Source organism: Rana temporaria, chromosome 2 (genome assembly GCF_905171775.1).
Source record: "Rana temporaria chromosome 2, aRanTem1.1, whole genome shotgun sequence".
Taxonomy (NCBI): Eukaryota; Metazoa; Chordata; class Amphibia; order Anura; family Ranidae; genus Rana; species Rana temporaria.
In genome coordinates, this window is record NC_053490.1 from 458,460,681 (window position 1) to 458,482,932 (window position 22,252).

A 22,252-nucleotide genomic window follows, 5' to 3' on the forward strand; every position below is an offset into this window, starting at 1 on the left:
TTTTTGGGACCATTGACCATTTTACAGCGATCAGTGCTATAAAAATGCATTGATTACTGTAATAATGTCACTGGCAGGAAAGGGGTTAACACTAGGGGGGTCAAGGGGTTAACTGCATTCACTCTTTGTTCTAATTGAAGGCGAGATGGGACTCCTTGCTAGGGGAAATTACAGATCGCTGTTCATACTTTGTATTAACACCCGATCAGTCATTTCTCCACTGAAAGAACCAGGATCTGTGTGTTTACAGACACAGATCTGGTTCTCGCTGTGTCACAAGCGATTGCGGGTGCCCGACAGTCATCAAGCCCACCGAGCACTCGCATCGGTTCCGGGGGCGAGCAGCAGGCGCACATGCCTCTGGCAGCGCACACGTGCCCTTGGTGGCCACAGGGCGAAGCGACTTAACATAACGTTGTTGTGCCCAGCCGAGCCATGCTGCCGCAGCAAAACTGCAGTGGCTGGTCGGCAAGTGGTTAATATCAGAAGCATTAATTATTAATTGCTCATTGGAAAATCTGTAATGCACAGGCACAATCCCTCCCTCTTATTAATGAAGGTGGTGTTAACCTAGGCGAGACCTAGTGATGCATGTGGATAGAAGATGAGCAAAACATTTTTGTAGATATCTGCACATTTGTGGATAGAATAATTGTTCAATTGAAGTCTTTCATGGAGGTTTACATCTGTTATTAAAGGCGGCCATAGACCAAAAGTAATTTGGCTAATTCAGCAGGAACCGCCAAACTTCAATCCCTCTATGGGCAAGCTGATTCTATGGAAGTCGATCCATTGATTGATTTCAGTACCACGAATCTGTCGTTTTCTTTCTCGTACATCACGGGACACAGAGCAGCATATTCATTACTATGTGGGTTATATGGAGTACCTTCAGGTGATGGACACTGGCAATCTCAAACAGGAAGTGCCCCTCCCTATATAACCCCCTCCCATAGGAGGAGTACCTCAGTTTTTTCGCCAGTGTCTTAGGTGTTGGTCATGGAATAGCTTGTCTCCTACATCCTTGGGATCAAGGCAGGCTAACCGGATCTGTCCAAGGTGCCTCAGAGCCAAAGTGGACAGTACCCGGGCCCCAAACCGTGGGGTTTTGCCCATAATGCTTCTCTTTTTAGAGAGCTGGACCCTGGGCCCAGGACTTAGAACCTCTGCGGTACCTAAGGTAACCTGTTTGCCAGGGTGCTATATGGGCCCAGGACAGTGGGTTCCTTTTTAGGACCCCAGGGCCTGAAGGTCTAGTACGCCACCCACGGAGATGGGGGAAGATTGGACCGCTTGCTATGCAAAGTCCTGCGGCATGGAGCAGGTAAGAAAGGGGGGGCCTGCGGGACTTGGTTCGTCGGCAGGCTCTCTAGGGAGATCTTTGGGGGATGTGCCTGAGTATGCTCTTGCATTGGCAGTTTTGGGCCACTATGTCTATCAAAGAGACAGGATGGTCTATGTATGGGCTCCCATGTGTGATCTTCCTAAAGATATGTGTTGCATTGTAAATTGTCTGCTGGGCGCTGGGTTGGGAAAGGAGCTGTGTGTTAGCTATGCTTTCCCAGGACTGGGGGGTCAGTGACTCACCTGAGGCCTTACCTGTCTGGGTGCCGTGCGGTGTCCTCCTCCAGCATGTCAGACGCTTCCGGCGTGGCCCCCTCCTCCGCAACAGGGGCGCGCGCGCGGGCGCGCGCCCTGTAATATAGGCGCAGGGTGATGATTCGCGCCGTTGTGGAGAAAGAGGGGCGGGACATCCAGTCTCATAAAAGGAAGGGGCGGCCCTTCCTCTATGCTGTGTAGCTCAGTTGCTTACTGAGCTTGAAGGAGGAGGACGCAGAGCGGTTGCAGTGCGGCTGAGGGCACCCAGTGGCGCAAGGAAGTATTGCAGTTCTGGTGAACAGAACTAGCTGTGTGGTTACTAGCCTAAAAAATTCCTTATACAGCAGATGGATACTTGCAATTTTTTGAGGGAAGACAGCATGTTTTCATAAAAAAAAAAAAAGGTTTTAAAAAAAAAAAAAAAAAATATATAGGAAACATACTGGTCTTCCCGTTTTGGTTTTTGGACGTTAATTGTTAATACCGTTCCCTAAACCGTACTATTTCTTTCTCCTAGCTACAACCATCAAGGGTTGTAAGCAGGGGTACCTCGGTATTGTACCATGGCTTCCAAAGGTTCAGGATCAGGGGGTACAAAAGAAAGGGGCCCCCCCTCAGATTCTGACGGTTCAGATCGGCCTATGCCGGTACTTTCCCCATAGGTTATTACACCATTGGGCACCTTGGTTAAGCCATTAGGGAGATCTGGTGCTGAGGCTACATCAGATCCACCCAACCCTGTGTTTATCACAGAGAGTATGCTAGCCGCCTCCTTGGAGGGGCTAGAGAAAAGATTGGCGGCTATGATAGCCAAATCTACACCGGGTAAAAAGCGGACTAGGTCTCCGTCGCCTGAGTGTGGACCCTCAGATGCTGAGGTTCTCTCCCCGGGGGGATTTGAGTTGCAGGAGGATCATTTGGACCGGGACCAAATTGGTTCAGAGGTTGAGGGTTCGGCTAATTAAGAGCCTTGCTCGGCCTCCCAAGCGGAAAGCTTCTGGGTTCATTCTCTGACAGACATGGTCCACTTGGCGTTTAATTTGCCTTTGCCGGAACCTCAGGGTCCGGCCGTATCATCTTTAGGCTCTTTGAAAACGCCTCGCAGTAGCGCTGTTTTTCCAGTCCATCCTCTTTTAGAGGAAGTAATCTTCCAGGATTGGGCACGACCAGACAGAATCTTTTTACCACCTAAAAGATTTTCCGTCGTCTATCCTATGGAAGAAAAATTTGCCAAAAAGTGGACTCTCCCAGTGGTGGATGCCGCCATCTCCTGTGTAAATAAGTCCCTGACTTGCCCGGTAGAAAACATACAGGTGTTTAAAGAACCGGTTGATAAGCGTTTGGAGACGCTTTTAAAAGCATCCTTTACTACGGCAGGTGCAGTAATACAGCCAGCGGTGGCTGCTATTGGAGTTTGTCAGGCACTAACAGACCAGACAAGACAAATGCTTAAGGTTATTCCGGCCCAACAGGCGGAAGAATTATCTGATATTCCTAGAGCCATGTGCTTCGCGGTGGATGCTATAAAGGATTCCATCCAGCAAGCGTCTCGTCTGTCACTATTTTTAGTACATATGAGAAGGCTCTTATGGTTAAAGAACTGGGAGGCTGAGCCCCCATGCAAAAAGCTCCTGGCAGGGTTTCCCTTCCATGGAGAACGACTCTTCGGAGAAGATCTGGATAAATACATTCAGACTATTTCAAGTGGCAAAAGTACACTTCTACCAGTAAAAAAGAAGGTCCGGGGACCTGCGTTCAAACGGCAGCTTCCCCCTGCTCAGGGGCCCGCCAGTTCCAGGCAGTATCGACGGCCTCCTGCGAGATCATACTTTAACAATAAGCCACCAGGACAAGCCTTTGGAGGCAAGAAGCAGTGGTATCGTAAACCAGCAAAGACAGCCCCTAAGTCTGCCTCATGAAGGGACGCCCCCACCCACGAAGGTGGGGGGAAGGCTGCGTTTTTTTTTTCAGAAATTTGGGAGACCGACATTCCCGACAAGTGGGTCCGGTCTTCCGTGGCCACAGGCTACAAATTAGAATTTCTAAGAATCCCTCCACCTCATTATCAGGAGTCGAGAGTGCCAGTCGAGCCGACAAAGAAGGCCGCCTTAATGGCGGCATTAAATCATTTGCTTTACCAAGGCGTGATAGTAGAGGTACCAGCCCAGGAACAGGGGCTAGGGTTCTACTCCAATCTGTTCATCATCCCAAAGCCCAACGGCGATGTCAGGCCAATCTTGGACTTAAAGGGATTAAATGCGTACTTAAAAGTACGCTCGTTCCGGATGGAATCCGTGCGATCGGCAGCCGCCGCACTTCAGAAAGACGACTTTCTGGCCTCCATAGACATAAAGGATGCTTACCTTCATGTGCCAATTTTTCAGCCACATCAAAGGTTTCTACGCTTCACAGTGGCTCGGCGTCATTTTCAATTTGTGGCACTCCCTTTCGGGTTGGCTACGGCTCCTCGAGTATTCACCAAGGTCCTAGCTCCAATTCTAGCCAACCTAAGAATCCAGGGGATCATTGTCCTAGCATACCTGGACGACCTTCTAATCATAGATCATTCATCTCCTGGCCTGGAGCGAGCAGTGGCTCTCACGGTTCGTTACCTAGAGAGGTTCGGTTGGGTCCTAAACCGAGAAAAATCAGCTTTCCAACCCACAAAGAGGTTGGAATATCTCGGCATGTCATTAGACACGGAACAACAAAGGGTGTTCCTGCCTCGAATAAAGGTCGAGGCTATCAAAGAATTGATACATCTGGTTCTAAGCAAGAGAGAACCAACGATTCGCCTATGCATGCGATTACTAGGCAAGCTAGTGGCCACCTTCGAAGCGGTGCCATACGCTCAAAGTCACACTCGTGTCCTGCAGGCAGCCATTCTGTCAGCATGGAGCAAGAGGCCACAGGCCTTGGAATTTCCGTTGCCACTCTCATCAAGAGTCCGGCAGAGTCTGTGTTGGTGGTTAGACCCTCAGAATCTACTGAAGGGAAAATCTTTCAGCCCCGTGACATGGAAGATAGTGACCACAGATGCCAGCCTGAAGGGCTGGGGAGCGATCTTGGATGGGTGCACTCACCAAGGTACGTGGGCACAGGAGGAGAGTCAATTGCCCATCAATATCTTGGAGCTCAGAGCTGCCCGGCTAGCCCTCAGGGCTTGGACCTCCAAATTACAGGGGTTCCCGGTGAGGATACAGTCAGACAATGCCACGGCTGTGGCATATATAAATCACCAAGGGGGAACCAAGAGTCAAGCAGCTCAGAGAGAAGTGAGCTTAATTTTCCTATGGGCAGAGAATCATGTGCCCTGCATATCGGCAATATTCATTCCCGGGGTGGACAACCTGCAGGCGGACTTCTTGAGTCGTCAGACTCTGTCGCCAGGGGAATGGTCTCTGCATCCGCAAATATTTCAGATAATTTGCCAGAAGTGGGGAATGCCGGACGTGGATATCATGGCATCAAGGCTCAACAAGAAACTAGACAGGTTCATGTCCCGGACTCGGGACCCTATGGCCTGCGGGACCGATGCGTTAGTTTACCCTTGGCATCAGTTCAATCTTCTATATGCCTTCCCTCCGCTCCAGTTACTACCCCGCCTGTTGCGCAGGATCAGGGTGGAGCACAAGCCAGTCATTCTGATAGCTCCAGCATGGCCCAGAAGGGCATGGTACTCACTAATCCTAAGATGTCAGTGGGAGACCCTTGGACGCTTCCTCTACGACCAGACCTACTCTCACAAGGCCCGATCCTCCACCCTGCATTACGGCGTCTAAATTTGACGGCCTGGCGGCTGAATCCCTGATTCTTAGGGGTAGAGGTCTATCTAGACAAGTAATCTCTACCCTGATTAAGGCTAGAAAGCCAGTCTCCAGAGTAATTTATTACAGGGTTTGGAGGGCCTATGTAGGCTGGTGCGAGTCCAAGAAATGGCTTTCCCGCAAATATACCATTGATAGAGTATTAAGTTTTCTCCAGCTAGGAGTGGATAAAGGATTGGCATTAAGCACAATCAAGGGACAGATTTCAGCTTTGTCAGTGTGGTTTCAGAGGCCGCTGGCCACCCACTCGCTGGTTAAGACCTTCATTCAGGGGGTCTTGCGTATTAATCCTCCGGTTAAGTCACCACTTTGTCCGTGGGACTTGAATCTTGTTCTGTCAACTCTACAGAAACAACCCTTTGAGCCGTTGGCTGAAGTTCCTTTGGTTTTACTAACAAGGAAGTTGGTATTTCTGGTCGCCATAGTTTCCGCCAGAAGAGTGTCAGAGTTGGCAGCCTTATCTTGTAAGGAGCCATATCTTATTCTGCATAAGGACAAGGTGGTTCTCCGTCCTCATCCTTCCTTTTTACCAAAGGTTATATCCAGTTTTCACCTGAACCAGGATTTGGTATTACCATCCTTTTCTCCAAAGCCCACTTCCAGAAAGGAAGGGTTGCTGCATACCTTGGATATTGTCAGGGCCATGAAGGCCTATCTTAAAGCTACAGAGAAGATTCGGAAAACAGATGTGTTATTCATTTTGCCAGATGGGCCCAAGAAGGGGCAGGCAGCTGCAAAATCCACCATTTCGAGATGGATTAAACAGTTAATTATTCAGGCCTACGGCTTGAAGAGGTTGCCTCCTCCGTTGTCAGTAAAGGCCCATTCTACCAGGGCCATGGGCGCCTCCTGGGCAGCACACCATCAGATCTCTATGGCTCAAGTATGCAAGGCGGCAACCTGGTCTTCAGTCCACACGTTTACAAAATTTTACCAGGTGGATGTAAGAAGGAATACAGATACAGCCTTTGGGCAGGCAGTGCTGCGGGCTGCGATTTAAGACCCTCAGAATCGGGGGCACCCTTGAGTTAAAATTTAAGTTTAAATTTAATTTTCTCAACTAAGTTGGATTTATTATTATTTGAGAGTATCTCTGAATTAAATCCTTGTGTCTTGGGAAGATTTCTCCCTCCCCTCAGTAAAGCATTGCTTTAGGACATCCCACATAGTAATGAATATGCTGCTCTGTGTCCCGTGATGTACGAGAAAGAAAAAGGGATTTTTAATACAGCTTACCTGTAAAATCCTTTTCTTGGAGTACATCACGGGACACAGAGCTCCCACCCCTCTTGTGGGGACCATTTTGGGAGGCATACTGCTTGCTACAAAACTGAGGTACTCCTCCTATGGGAGGGGGTTATATAGGGAGGGGCACTTCCTGTTTGAGATTGCCAGTGTCCATCACCTGAAGGTACTCCATATAACCCACATAGTAATGAATATGCTGCTCTGTGTCCCGTGATGTACTCCAAGAAAAGGATTTTACAGGTAAGCTGTATTAAAAATCCCTTTTTTTTTTTCTCCCCACCCGATCACTGACTGCGAGTGGCTATAGCTGCCAACAGTGATCCTTGTATTCTGCTGGTGGGGAAGGTTTCCCACCGGCAGAAAACGGTGGCCCTGCCAGTGGGATTCAACATAGAGTTGATGGGGGAATCAAGCAATTTTCTTTCCTTCAACTGTGGTTGAAGGAAAGAAAATTGCATAATGTATGGCCTGCCTTGAGGACAACATGGAAACAAAGTGATGACGTTACTTATAGCATCTATTAAAACTTTCAGCTGTCAATACCCGGTGCATGTTGGAAAGTAAAAAGTACACCTTCAACAGACTGCTTGCGATGTATTCCAGCAGTTTGCATTTAACCTTTGAGCTGTCATATTGTAAATTCCTAATAGGCATGTCGTTTTTGTCAGTGGAATAAGTGTGCAAGCTTTGTCATCTTGTGCGGATAAGTTTCGCTGTGTACCCATGCTTTCTCAGAAAAGGTCATCCTTCATGAGACAAAACAGGTGTCTCTGTGCAGTGGGGATATATTCATATGATGTGTCCACATTTCATATCTCCTTGTCATGTGCACTAGGCAGCTGTGTGTACCAAATCTTGTTACAGACACTCCAGTGTGTTTCAGTCATTTAAAAATAGTAATATTTGTAGCACAACACCCTCATGAAGTATCATTTTGTTTGGTTGCCAATGTCGGCCTGATTAATTAACAACAAAGAAGTAAAAAACTTTTTTTCAAACCGCAAAATCAGTGTACATCTAAAATGCATGGAGATGAAAGGATCAGTCAACCCAAAACTGATTTTATTGAAGCCCCTTACTTGATTTTTAATGACATTTCTTTACAATGTGTGGTTTATTTAGTAAAGCTGGAGCATGCAAAACCAGGCTCGCTTCTGCATAGAAACCAAAACATGGTTATAGGTATTGTGGCTTCTTATTTATATTATTTATTTCTACCTTGCAGCAAGCAGAGGCACAACAAGCTATGGCGCTCTCACTCGGAGAGTGACCTCTCAGATCATCATGAGCCTATTGGCAAAACAGGAATGGAAATGAGTAAAAAAGACATTACATCGTCAGCCGAGCAGCTCTCAGACATACATCATTCCTATACACTGGGACCTCAGGTGGAGAACTGTAACCCAAATTGCCCCAACAGCAACACCTTGTGCAACGCAACACAATCACATTTTGAGTTTACATCTTGTGACCTTCACACTGGACAAATAGAGGACATTTTGAACCTCAACACCATGAATGGTTGTCCGGTACGATGCTGCTCAGATGAGTCTCCTATCTTCCTGGACAATTGTAGACCAGATAGATTGTCTGGAGATGTATCTCCGCATTCTGAATCTTTTACTGATAGAAGTACTGAGCTGCAGGACTTTATGCTGGAAGATATGGAGAAAGATGCACTGAAGAATGATTTGAACTGCCACCTCCTGCCTCTGAGGGAGCTTGGATCGCAACCAGATGAACCCCCAGAATCCCCTGACCAACCTTCTTTTACATCTCAGTCAGAAGACATGAGTGCTGATAGGATTGATTTCTTAAGTGCACTGGAAAAGTTTGTTGAATTATCTCAGGAGAATCGTCCACGCACATGCTCCACCACCCGGGCAGAGGAGCAGGTCGGCAATGTTAAGAACGGGGTCATAAAAGGATCATGGCCTGAAAATGTCGTCTCTGAAAGCCCAGTGGATAAGCTGCGAGTGAGCCCCGATATTGGCACACCACATGTTTCTGAAGACTCTTCTACAGATGAGGAGCAGCCAAAGGTAAGTGTTTTCTTGAATCTTCTTGAATGTCATTTGTTGTCCTACCTCTCCCATATACCTTTTAATGATTAAGATATGGATATTGCTGTCTAGCATAACAGGTTTTGGGTAGGGCACTTGCTTGATTTCAGTTGCCTAAATTTCTAAGATATTGTGTACACCCTGCCATTACAATGGCATCATCACAATACTTTTCCCACCCAGAAACTGTGTATCACCTCACCCCCCACAAAAGGCCTCCGCATGTGCATCCCTTATGCTTAACAAAAGAAATATGGTTTGTTTTTTCTAAAAAAAAAAACATAGACCAAGAACTGAGCGATCAAACACTTCTGATCACTCCCGCTCTCTGCTCTGCCCCGCCAGTGCTTACTGGCGCACTGTGCTAAACTAACTGCACTCCTGTGATCCATAGGAGAAGTACAGGCAAAAAAAGCTTTGGCTATACTTCTTTAAAGGCCTCCGTGTATTCATAAGTGGTGGGCAGTATGGTTTGGCACACAGACCCTGCAAACTATTAAGAGTTCCTACTCTGACTCCAACTGGTCAGAACGTTGTTTTATAAAAAGAAAAAAAAAGTTTGATTCAGAAATGCCAGTGATTAATTGGATTGCAGTTTTTCTCAAGCAAAAACCAATGTCCAGGTAGCTTGGAGTGCCTTCTAGTTCTGATAACCTTTGTTGAAGAAAGGTTGACTAGCTTTACTGGCCAAGTTTGCTTTAGCAAAGTTGTCGTCAATTTTAGATGAAACAAGATATGCAAACCTACATTTTGTCAGTATCTACACAATATGGTATTAAATCAAAGAAGGGGTTGGGAATAGAGAACGGAAGGAAGAGGAAGCTAAAGCGCAAAGAGGGGAGGAAAAAAAGGGGAGGGGTTGGGATACAAGGGGATAGCACTCACATGGGCCACATCTGTATATATAGTAAAGGGGAAACAACAACTACAAGTAGATATTGATGGTCAGACTTTGAGGCCAAGGAAGTATATTAAAAAATAAAGTTTAATATCATATTAAATTACAAAGAAATACATGGTAGTACATTACAATTACAACAATTGACCACTGTATGCAAAATCCTCAGGCGACTTCTGAGGATTTTGCATACAGTCTTCAATTGTTGTAATTGTAATGTACTACCATGTATTTCTTTGTAATTTAATATGATATTAAACTTTATTTTTTAATATACTTCCTTGGCCTCAAAGTTTGACCATCAATATCTACTTGTAGTTGTTGTTTCCCCTTTACTACACAATATGGTAGACTTCTATTTGCAAAGAAATAATTGTGGCAACACAGATGTACTATACCTTTTGTCTTGTTTTGGTATTTTTTTTTTCTCTCTCTCTAGGAGATCTCTGAGCAAAAAGACCCACCTCTCCAAATCTCACTCAGAAAATGGAATATCTGTGAAAGAGATTATCACAGAGATCGAGTCCTTCAACCAGGGAGCAGTCCAGTGCCAACAAAAATCAGACAATCTGTCTAGCCAAGTACAAGCACCAAAGAGAAACACAATCCAGTGATTTGTCACTTGAAGCTGTTTGGAGCAGATAATAGCATGCAAGAATCCAGTTTGTGAGAGTGGGACGATCATTGCTAAATATAAGCCTAAAGATCAGAAGTGTCTGGAGGGCAAGCAAAGTTCTGAGGAGATAGTGAAAAACTCAAATGAGACAAGTGACCAGCAGGATCTTTCTGGTTCCCGCTCTAAGTGGTGTGCAGGCTCTGTCGCCGAAGTGCCACGAATGGAGTTTGAGGAACGTTTAAGGCAAGAGCAAGAACAACAACACATCATTGCTGTGCCAGTACGAAAGAATTCTAAGAATGACGCCGCTGTTTCTGATACTTCCACAAAGTGTAGGCTTGAAGATTCTTCACTTGATATCGCAGATCATGAAAGGGATAAAAGGGTCAAAATAAAAATTACAGGGTTTGAGGCTGCAGAATCCCCCAGATCTGAGCCATCTACAGATTCACAATCATCTCTGCTGTTTGAGCTTCCTTCTGAGCAAGTAAAGCAGGACACTAACCATTCAGAGCTTGAAGATAAACATGAAGACACAGGGAAAGAGCACCAGTCAGCTCCTACAACTGAAATCTTGGAGAGAACAAATGAGTTGGTACATTTTCCAAAGAGGATAGAATTAGATCATAGCAGCAAGTCCTATGATAGTAATGACAACAACATTTCTCCCCAAGATTCTGTAGTATATACTGGGGATGTAGCTGTGGACTCCAAAAAATTTCATCATCTGCCCTTAGAATCACCCTTAAGAAATGTCTGTTCAAGCACGTCTGACAGTTCTTATATAGAAAACCTGCCTTTGCTCAGTGCACCAAAATTGGGGCCTCCAAATGTCTCCTTTACTATAGGTAGCCCAAAGGAAGAGTTCATAATAGACTTCAAAGATCCTTCTGCGACTAGTCCTGGAGTACATTCAGATTTTCCAAGTTCCCCTAGTTCCCCCAGTTACTTGTGTCACCCATTCTCCATTGTTTTAGAAGGTGCCACTGAAACGTGTACCAGTACAGAAGAGGATTATGGGAACCTTTCAAATTGCACAGACAAATACAGCAGTGACGTCTTCATGGGTGAGAGCGAGTTGATGCAAAGGGAAACAGACAGTGCCTTGTCACAATTGAGCCATGAAGATCTTGACTTAATCAATAAACTTACTGAGAATATACGGGAACTACGTGAAGTATTGGACATCACCGCTTTATCTTTTGGCCTTCCTCATAGCTCCAGTAGTGACAGCATCAAAGACTTTGGTAACAATTCTGGTGTTGTTAAGCAAAGAGCAAAAGAAATTGAGGCACGGATTCGGCAAGCTGGTCTCACCACTCCGTCCCAAATGAAACGTTCTGCATCTCTGGCCAAACTGGGCTGCTTGGAGCTTTCTAAAGATGATTTGTCTGAAAGGGAATCTGTCTCATCTGACAATAACCAAACTTACCCTGATCTGTTTCAGAGCTCCCTCCGGATTGTGCCAGGAAATTGTGAATCGGATTTGAACTCAAAATCTGAAGACCCACCAGGAAAGCTTTGCATCCTTTCTGTCCAAGCTTCTACAGGAGTGGAACCCACCCAACATTTTGTTGAGCAGATAAAGACTGCAGAATGTGTTGTGAAAAGCAAACCAGTGGAAAAGCCTCTTGTGCAGTATGCCAAAGAGTTTGGTACAACTCAACAGGGTTTACTTCTAAGTTCAGAGTCTGAATTGACAGTTTCCCAGGAGAACCTTCACCAATCGGTGGAGCTAGAACCTACAGTCCCACTGGTAACTAGAACACCCAGGCATGAGCATGGTAGAACTCATCCTCTGAGAAGGCTAAAAAAGACCAACGAGAAGAAGAGGACAACCAATCCACTATACAACACCATGTAGTCCTGGAACTTTTTAGTGTTTGTTTTGATCTTTTAAAGGGGCAGGTGTAATATGTGAGGAACGTGCACTTTATTGGTTAATTTTATATATTTTGACATATTGTTTTATGTTTTACTGTTCCTGATGCATGTATGGTATGGGCTTCCCCTACTCCTCCTTCCCTTTTTGTAATTAATTCCTGACTGCACATGTTAGTCAGTGTACATATATAAATATATATAATTTTTTGTTTTGTTTTTTTAACTCTTGAGAACCTCAGATGTTTGTTTTAATAGCAGGTAACTGTTCCAAGTTAAGTCTTCAGGCTGTGTTGTCTGATTGACAGTGTCTACCAATGCTGTAGGAACAAGGCGCACTTTCAGATGCAACATGTTTCGGCTTTCTTCAGCACTTCAAATCAGTGTTCTTGTCTGAGGAATGGTGACTTCTATGTCCTCAGCAAATGTGAAAGAGGTTTGGAGAGCAGAGGTTGTTTATTAGTCTGCTGGTTTTGCAGTGTTCTGAAATTGCCGTCTTCAGTTGCTTTTTATGCTTTTCCCAAATCTTAAGTTATTGTAGAATTTCCTTCCCTGTATTTTTTTTTTATTTTTTTTAAATGGAGTCACTTTCTTTCCCTGCATTCTATACCAAATGCCTTTTTGGGGTCAACAGTTTTGCCATGTGTCAGAAGATGCCATGGCAGGTCTAGGGTTCATAGTGCCACTTGGCTGTTGACTTTCCACTCTTTATATAAACCTTACTGGCAAGACGAAGCCCATTTCTATGGCAAGTCTAGATCATGACATTTCAGATGTTTTAGACCGCTCTATTTAACGGAACAGCCACAGTATCTACACTTCAACCCCTGGCAGTACATCTTTATGTGCAGAATTTTATTCTGTTAGTGAGGTTGGAGGCTGCCACAGCCTGACTGAACATAGTCCTACACTTTTAGCCCACCCCAAAAATTGGTGGGTTGAATAATCACCTAACCCCTAAGGGTGCTGCTGTTGCCATCTTCATGCTTTAGTTCCTAAGTAACAATCCCTCATGGTTCTACAAAATGGGACATATAATTAAATCCTTTGGGCAGCACAAGACCCTTTGTATTGGCTCCATGAGGGAGGCAGAGCTGAGAACTTTGGTATGGAGATCTCACCAATGGATTCCTCACTGATGTCTGCCCAGAGGTTGCAGCATCTGTCTTGGCGGAATGGCCTTTTACGCACTGAAGGCTTTGACTTGTTAAAAGGATACCATGTGACCAGGCAAATGTCTGATCTGTATTGGAATGTGCTCTTATTTGTTGATCTACGATATGGAAATTAACCCTTCATTACTTGAAATAGTGCTGTGGACCGTCAGTTTATGGCCATATTTGTTTTGCCTTTTCACCTTTTTTGTTTTTAATTTGATACACCTCTCTCTTGACCCAATTTCCCTCCATTTCCACCTTCACTCACTATAAATCTAGTGATTCTTAGTGCTGCCTATCTGTCTGTATGATAAAGACCTGTAAATGTTACGTGGTGAGTGTGTTTGATATTCAGTGCAAAGCTATCAAATATTTGGCCTTCCTAGAACTATTATGTCAATGTTTGCTTGTATTGAAGTATATATGTTTGAGTGTGTGTACGAGTTTATACGTTATCACACTCATACATATATAATGTTTATTATGTTCTATATTGAACTTTTACTGACTGGGGTTTTATTTGGCAATATTTTGCTGCAACTGGAATACTCAATTTAGTGATTTTTTTTAATGATCATTTCCTGTTTTTAGCAGTTGTTTTAATTTGCTGCTCTACTTTGCAGAACATGGTTCCTGAAAGGCAACTAAACTTCAAAATGAACCTGAAAACGTGCACGCATACCTTCAAAAACATTATACAAGGATTCCAAAAGACGCAAAGAAATTGTCTTTAATCTGTTGATGCTTTATTTTAAAAAGGCAAATGTTAGGTCTAGCATAGGTTTTGTGTTCACAAGCACGAAAGGAAAATTCTACTTTTTAGGGCTATTTTGTAACCTCGGTCCTGTGTTTTCCAAAATCAGTTAACTATAAAATACTTGTCATTAGACAAAAATATTTTCCCACCTATAGTGCTTCTCAACATTGAAGTCGACCTGTAACTCTTCATTATGTTTGACCTTCTTGCTGGCATAGTGTAATTTTAAAGGGCTGAAAATTGTACCCTCTTTACAGAAAATTCTTCTCTGTTCACTGCTGGTTTAATCACAAGCCTAGGTCTTTGACTTATCTTTTGTTGAAGAGTGTCTGGTAACACTGACCAGCTTCTTCAGCAGAAATCGCATTACCAAATGTCCCAGGTTTTGATTATGTATCAGTTGTGTGTTCATAGCAAACCTGTGCTTTTTCTATTTAGAGTGGTCTCATTGCCAGTTCATAGCCTTGTGTGAGGTGCAACTCTGGACTTGCACTTGGCTTTTGCAATCTCTCCTTGCAGCTTAACTTGGTGAAGGAGACATTGTCACTTTAAACCCACAGATACATAGTGCTCCCCTACTGCTCTTTTCTCAACTCGGCCTCTCCAAAATACCCACGTGATGGTGCTCGAGTTTAGAGATTGACTGCTGAGCCTGAGCACTGTCACATAAAGAAGTGGGGGGGGGGGGTCTCGCTGATCCTGCTGTATTTGCTAGTATCAGTGGCTTGAGGGTTTGGAGACTTCCTTAGATACTTTCTCATTGCTTGGCATGGACAAAGCGACAGGGTCTCTTCAAAGTGGACCTGTTGCTTTGCACTGCTTGGGCAACAACACATATTGTAAAGCCAGACATAGATAGTTTGAATCAGATTCAAACCATGTATGGGCAGGCTGAATGTACCCAAGTTGATGATCAACTTGGGTAAAACCAGCCTGATGGATTTTACATGCTATTATTGCTGGCAGCTGTTTTACAACACAGTGGCTCCATGGGAGAGATAGCTCCATCAACACTTATTGTGTTGGGGGGATTGAGCGATTTTCTTTTATGCAACCTGTGGTTGCATGAAAGAAAGTTGCTTAGTCTTTGGCTGGCCTAACTCTCTTAGTGTGTTGCTTATTTAAATTTCTTATGTGCACATGATAGGTTACAGATAAAAGATCTAAAATAGAAATGTGTCCATGTAGTTTACACCCACAAGCAAAAAAGCCTGCGACTACTTAAAATTAAGAATATTGGCGAAGTCTATAGGGTTCATTTAAGGTATTTATAATGAAAATTAGCTCATAATTTTTTAGGCACTATTTTTCTGCTTCTTTTGAATCCCTGTAATCTGTTTTCTACACGTGTGCATTACATGCCATGGGCTGCTTTCAGGATTTATATACTGGATGAGTACAAACGGCAGTTGCTAAAAGTGCATATGTTGTATGCTTCTTCATTTTAAAGCATCTTGCATTTCAGGTTTAGTTCCTGTAGAACATCTTCTGGAACCAGTCAGCAGGTCTCTGAGACATACTTATATTCCGTCCCTGCTCCTCCATGAAGTCAAGTCTCACTGTGGACTGAAGGCCAAGGCATAGTGCGCAGATCTTACACCAGACTCTTTAGCTATCATTTAGTTATACTTCAGTAGCATGCAAAGCAGTCTGGGAGTTGTAGTTCAGTAAAAGTCGAGAGATCCATAGCTATTGTCTCCCCTTTACATAATTCATTTGTTGCTGCAAAATGTGCCTGCCAAGTTGTGTGAAGTTCCATCAGGATTGTCAAATCAGTTGTACTTATTTACATGTTCTTATTAATGTGTTTGTTGAAGCTGTGGTTAACCTTTCCAAATGGGTAGAGAGAACATCATAAGCAGCAGACTTGAATAAATGAAAATTAATGGAGACAATGTTGACGCACAGGCTTATATATGATCTCATTGGCTGCCTCATTTGTGACCAGATCTCCAGTTGAGTAACTTGTAAGTGTAACCCGTCATGGCCTCTGCAGAGAGGGGAGCGCCCATACAGAGACTCCTTACAGCAGCTCACTCTTCGACAAGTTTTATTTTGTAAAATGTAAAACAATGTTTTTTTAGGCATTTTTGTACAAAACGCTGTTCTTTGGTCTTTTACAAAAAATACTGTGGTTGAGGAAATTTATTGTTTACATTGTGAATATTAAACCTGAATAAACAAAAAATACAAATTGTCTGGTTTATGTGTTACATATAAAGTTATGTGCAAAATGTCTAAAGGTGCTTTTTTAGGAGAAGGGGAAGTCTCATTAATTGAGATCAATATGGAAAATAAAAGGCCTCCTTTAACAGCTGTCAGATTTTTTGACCTTCAACCAGATTTCTCTTGTTGCCCTCGCAAATTTTTAAAGTGTTATGACACTGAAAATCTCACCTGAACCGGACTCTAAAAATATATGTGAACGAGCTTCATAGAAAGCTGGTTCGGTTCACGTGAATTGGATGCAGTTCATCCGCTTTAATCATATATTAATGATTTATTAACCACTTATAGACCCACACCAAAATGCAGCTAAAGGACCTTTGCCCTTTTTTTTGCGATTCGGCACTACGTCGCTATAACTGACAATTGCGCGGTCGTGCGACTTGGCATCCCAAACAAAATTGGCGTCCTTTTTTTCCCCACAAATAGAGCTTTCTTTTGTTGGTATTTGATCACCTCTGCGGTTTTTATTTTTTGCGCTATAAACAAAAATAGAGCGACAATTTTTTTAAAAAAAAATGCAATATTTTTTACTTTATGCTATAATAAATATCCCCAAAAATATATAAAAAAATTAAAAAAAATTCTTCAGTTTAGACGGATACGTATTCTACCTATTTTTGGTAAAAAAAATCGCAATAAGCGTTTATCGGTTGGTTTGCGCAAAATTTATAGCGTTTACAAAATAGGGGATAGTTTTATTGCATTTTTATTAATTATTTATATTTAACTACTAATGGCGGCGATCAGCGATTTTTTTCGTGACTGCGACATTATGGCGGACAATTTTGACACATTTTTGAGGTCCATTGTCATTTCACAGCAAAAAATGCATTTAAAATGCATTTATTTATTGTGAAAATGACAGTTGCAGTTTGAAGTTAACCACAGGGGGCGCTGTTGGGGTTATGGTGTTTCCTGAAGTGTGTTTACAACTGTAGGCGGGTTGTGGCTGTAGGTGTGACGTCATCGATTGTGTCCCCCTATTAAAGGGATGACACGATCGATGACGGAGCCACAGTGAAGAATGGGGAAGCCGTGTTTACACACGGCTCTCCCGTTCTTCGGCTCGGGGACCGATCGCGGGGACTGGGCGGGCGCCCGCGACCCCATGGCTGGGCTTAAAGGACAATGTACCTGGAAGAGGCAACAGAGGAGATATGAGCGATCGGCTCTACGGATGTTGAGGGGATAGAGTTGTGGCAGTGAGAAGTTAAGGAGACGAGCTCGGCGCTCGTGGAGATAGGCACTCCTTCCCTACACACTGTGTAAGTTGTGTAAGTGTACACTTACTCATTCTGAAAAACCCCCCTTCATATGTGGCAGGAGGACAAGGCTACAGTATCTTTATTATTCTTTCCACATGTATGGCCAATCACTGAGACCTGGCAGGAAGACATCCACCCAATAAGAGGCCGGAACACTGGTAATTTATTTGGCTCTGAGTGACAGCCGGGAGGTAAGCTGTTAGGGTCACTAACGGTGTGGCTGCACGGTTTGTGGATTGGATTGGGCTGCACACCTTCACCCATCTGAGTTTGGAACTTTTCACTTTCAACCATTCACTCATCCACCTCGTGCATTCAGCTTTATTTGGAACTGTGGCTTTTTCCTTGCTTGAACCAATCCAGGACTGTTGCTTTCTTATATATATGATTTTCCTATATGTTTTTTTCACTGTGTTTATTGTAATACAGTTCAGTTAGGACTGTACCTACTCAATCACCGTTTTTAGGTCACTTGCTCTGTATCTGTACACCCTTCCATTTCCCAGGCCCACGGACCCTGTCCACTCACCCCTCCCCCACCCTTCCTTCTCCCTCCATCCATTTATTAGTAATTTTCACAGCGCAGACACTCACATTTTTTGCATTATCACTTTTGTCTCAATAGGACAGACCCTCTTTTGTTTGCTGCAGTGCCCACATCCACCTTCACCCACCTCCCCTCCCCTTTTTCATCCATCCTACACAGCGCAGGAGTTTCACTTAACTTTACGTACCTATACGTTGATGTGCCCAGCCGTGCCATTCTGCTGACGTATATCAGCGTGAAGGGGTCCTTAAGTGGTTAATAAAATAAACGAAACCACAGAAAATTTTAGTATTCGTTTTATATATTTTTAATGTGTCACATGACAAAAAAAAATAGGTATCGGCAAGTACTTGAGACGTGCAGTCTTAAACTAATATCGGTGCATCCCTGGTGTGGGTCCTTTAGTGTTCCAAAACACATTTGCCATATTCTCGAAGATGACGTAAACCCATTTTTTTACTTTGCCTATACCTGTAGTCTTTTGGAGAAGTTTTAAGCCATGTAGCTGACATACTGGACATATGTGTTACTGTAAGGCATAGTATAGGTCATTGGCGCAAAACTGCAAGAGGGAATTCTGGGTGAATTGCAACTGCAAAACCAAAAATCACTTGGAATTTAAGTTATCCAAAAACTACAAACTATAAAACTACTCCTGGTAGCGCAATTGCCTATTCATCTCTAGAGAATGTTGTGTGCAGTTTTGAAACAATTGATCTTGAAAATTTTCAGCCACTGTCAGATTGTTCACAGATGGCATATTTTTTTTCTACAGGTCATGGAACTTGGAGATCACATGTAAGCCAAATAGAAAAGGAAAGCACTCACATTGTCACATCTGTAAATTTAAAGGGGAAACAAGAACGGTGCTCATAGTCACCATTGGGCTGGAAAGAGGCATAGAAAACAATGGAGAGGTAGAAAAATAACAATTTATTGAAAAAAGTACATAATATAGTCAACAATGTTCAAAATTGATGAAAATCACGTAAAACGATACAATTTGTACAGTGAGCCCTTGTGCATCAATGCGTTTCACTGTTAGGCTTCTTCAGGATACAGTCAAGGTTCAAAGAAGTAACAAAAAGAGAGAACGAGTCTTGCTGTCTGAAATGAAATATATTAGAATTACGCATCTCACAAATAACACATAAAATACCATAATAAGCACATACTAAATCTGTCCCATGAAGAAGAGAACTGACACATTTAAGCCATTGACTGTTTTAATCTCAGCCAGTTCAGCAGGGATGTATGAGCAGGCTGAATGTACCCAAGGTGATCGATTATTCGATCACACAGTGTGTGATCTAGTGTGCTGTGAAGTAGGTGAATTGGCAGCTACTGTATGTTTATATTGGGATGCAATTAAAGCGGGGGTTCACCCTAAAAAAAAAAATCGAACATTACATTAAGCCGAGTTGTGAGAATGACATTATGCTGACCTTTTTTACTCTCTTGCCGTACATACCGTTTCATCTATATTTTCACCGCGGCTTCCGGGTATGTAATCCTGCGCGACTGGGCGTTCCTATTCACATGCAAATTGATTGACATGCTTCCCAACGGCGCATACAGCGTGTCACGAGTTGCCGAAAGAAGCCGAACGTCGGTGCGCAGGCGCTGTATAGAGCCGTCTCGCAGTCCGGCTTTTTTCGGCAACTCGTGAGGTGCTGTATGCTCCGGTGGGAAGCATGTCAATCAATTAGCATGTGAATAGGAACACCCAGTCCCGCATGATTACATACCCGGAAGCCGCGGTGGAAATATAGATAAAACGGTATGTACGGCAAGAATGTTGTACAGAAAAATTCCACCAGAGTGTAGGTGGATGATTAGGGTTTTAAATCACACCACAGGTTGCACGGGTTACAAGCTATTGCTGCCTAGAACCTTTTATGAGCTTCCTTCTGCCCTTTTAGAATGGTTGACACACAAGGAGCTGTGTATTCCATCACTGAGTCTTGGGCCCCTTTCACACGGACGGCTGTTCTGCTGCAGTTAAAAGCATGTTTTTCTGCTGAAATTCAAGACTCCAGGATTAGCTGCGGTTACGTTTAGCCGTGGCACAATATTGAATGGGGATCAGTCTTGGATCCCTGCCAATACCAGGCACTCTGTAGGGTATGAATCTTGAAGGGTAACTCCACACCAAATTTTAAATAAAAAACCGGCATGGGTTCCCCTCCAAGAGCATACCATTAGGTCTGCTATGGATTTTAAGGGGAACCCCTACGCTGAAAAACGTGGGGGTCCCCCCAGAATCCATACCAGACGAGCGAGGTCCCCCCCTGAACCATACCAGGCTGCATGCCCTCAACATGGGGGGTGGATGCGGCCCCCCCCCCACCCCCAAAGCACATTGTCCCTATGTTGATGGGGACATGGGCATCTTCCTGGACAACCCTGGCTGTTGGTTGCGTGTGGGGAGCTTATCGGAGTCCGGGAGCCCCCTTTAATAAGGCCCCCCCACCCTAGGTGAGTATGGGCTTCCTATTCACCTGGAGGAAAAAAGTGTCAAAAAACACACTACACCGGTTTCAAAAGTAATTTATTAGGCAGCTCCGGGGGTGGTCTTCTGACTTCGGGGGTCTCTTTCTGCTCTCCGGTGCCTTCTTCCTTCTGCGCACACACACACACTCTCTCTCTGCATTTAGCATAGACTAGATATTCAGTGTAGACTATTCAGTCAGTGCAGGCAGTGTATTTGAAATCTATAGATTCTGCATTCTGTGTATACTCTATATTCAGTCAATGCTGGCAGTGTAGTTTATAGAACAGTGTACTGAAGTGGTTAAGTGAAACCCTGCGCCAATTTATTTTTAAAAAAAATGGCGTGGGGGGGCCCCCTCAAAATCCATACCGGGCCCGTGCCAAAATTAAAAATCCATACTAGACCCTTATCCGAGCATGCAACCTGGCAGGCCACAGGAAAGGGGGGGGGGACGAGATGGCGCCCCCCCCTCCTGAAGCGTACCAGGCCACGTGCCCTCAATATGAGGGTGCTTTGGGGTCCCCCCCCCCAAACACCTGGTCCCCATGTTCATGGGGACAAGGGCTTCATCCCAACCCTTGCCTGGTGCTGTGGGAGTTTGCGGGCGGTTTTTGGAAACAACAAGGAGGCACCCCAGATCCTGGCCCCTACCCATTCACCAAAAAAATTCCTTTATTAAATGGAAAAAAGGTGTCCCGAGATGAGACCCCTGTCCCTTCTGACGTCACCCGTTTTAAGTTACTGCATCATCTGATTACATCACTGGGTGGCCCTGCCCTTGGCTATATAACGGCTGTCACTGTGAAAAGGCTGCAGCTGGCGGGAAGCCTCCCATGGGGGCAGAGTTTTTCTGTTTTTTTTTGGGGGGGGGGGGCTTTGATTGATGGATTTACATTGCGGGACACTCCTTTTATTTAAATAAAAAATTTTGCAGAAACTCGTTTTTACTTTTTTTGGTAAATGGGTAGGATTACACATAGGGGGGCCTGGAGCCCCCGCTCGCAGACCCCCACGTCCTGGGCAAGGTGCTTTGGGAGGGGACCCCAAAGCACCCTCCCCATGTTGAGGGCATGTGGCCTGTTATGGCTCCCCCCCTTTCCTGAGGTCTGCCAGGTTTGCATGCTCGGATAAGGGTCTGGTATGGATTTTATTTTGGAGAGGGAGACTCCATGCAATTTTTTGTTTTTATTTAGCGCTGGGTTCCTCTTAAACCCATACCTGAAGGGCCCCCAGCATTATTATTTTTTTGCGGGGATGTTTTTTTTTTTTTTTTTTTTTTAAGTATGTCGCTGGGATCCAACAATACATTACAGCCGCAAGCAATTTTTAAATTACATTTTGCTGGGGTACTGTTATAAACATGTAAAGAGGCGCTCTCCACCTTTTTAAGGTAGCCTATCCCTGGCATAAACATATACAGTATAATATGGATGGCACAGAATCGTGATGGAGACAATCGGTGTCCTGGAGCTGATCATAAAAGGACATCGCTGGAAATGTTTGAATTGAAGTGCTTTGTGCTATTTCACACCAGATGCAGTTCCGTGCACATTTTTCTGCACTAAAAATGCATGCAGTTTTTTCCATGTATTCCAATTGCTCTAGTTCACACCAGTGCAGTCAGTTACCAGTGCAAAAAAAAGTAGAGCGTGCTGCATTTTTTTTTTTTTA

General features: G+C 44.1%; 1 protein-coding gene across 1 annotated transcript in view; it reads left to right on the forward strand.

The window, feature by feature from the left end:
• The window catches only part of SSH2 (slingshot protein phosphatase 2), a 356,650-nt gene extending 340,407 nt beyond the window's left edge, over positions 1-16,243 (forward strand). The window contains 3 exon segments of the mRNA XM_040339439.1: positions 7,900-8,716; positions 10,075-10,211; positions 10,264-16,243. Of these exon segments, the coding sequence (XP_040195373.1) occupies positions 7,900-8,716; positions 10,075-10,211; positions 10,264-12,115 (2,806 nt within the window). The 3' untranslated portion in view covers positions 12,116-16,243.
• The last annotated feature ends 6,009 nt before the right edge of the window (positions 16,244-22,252 follow it).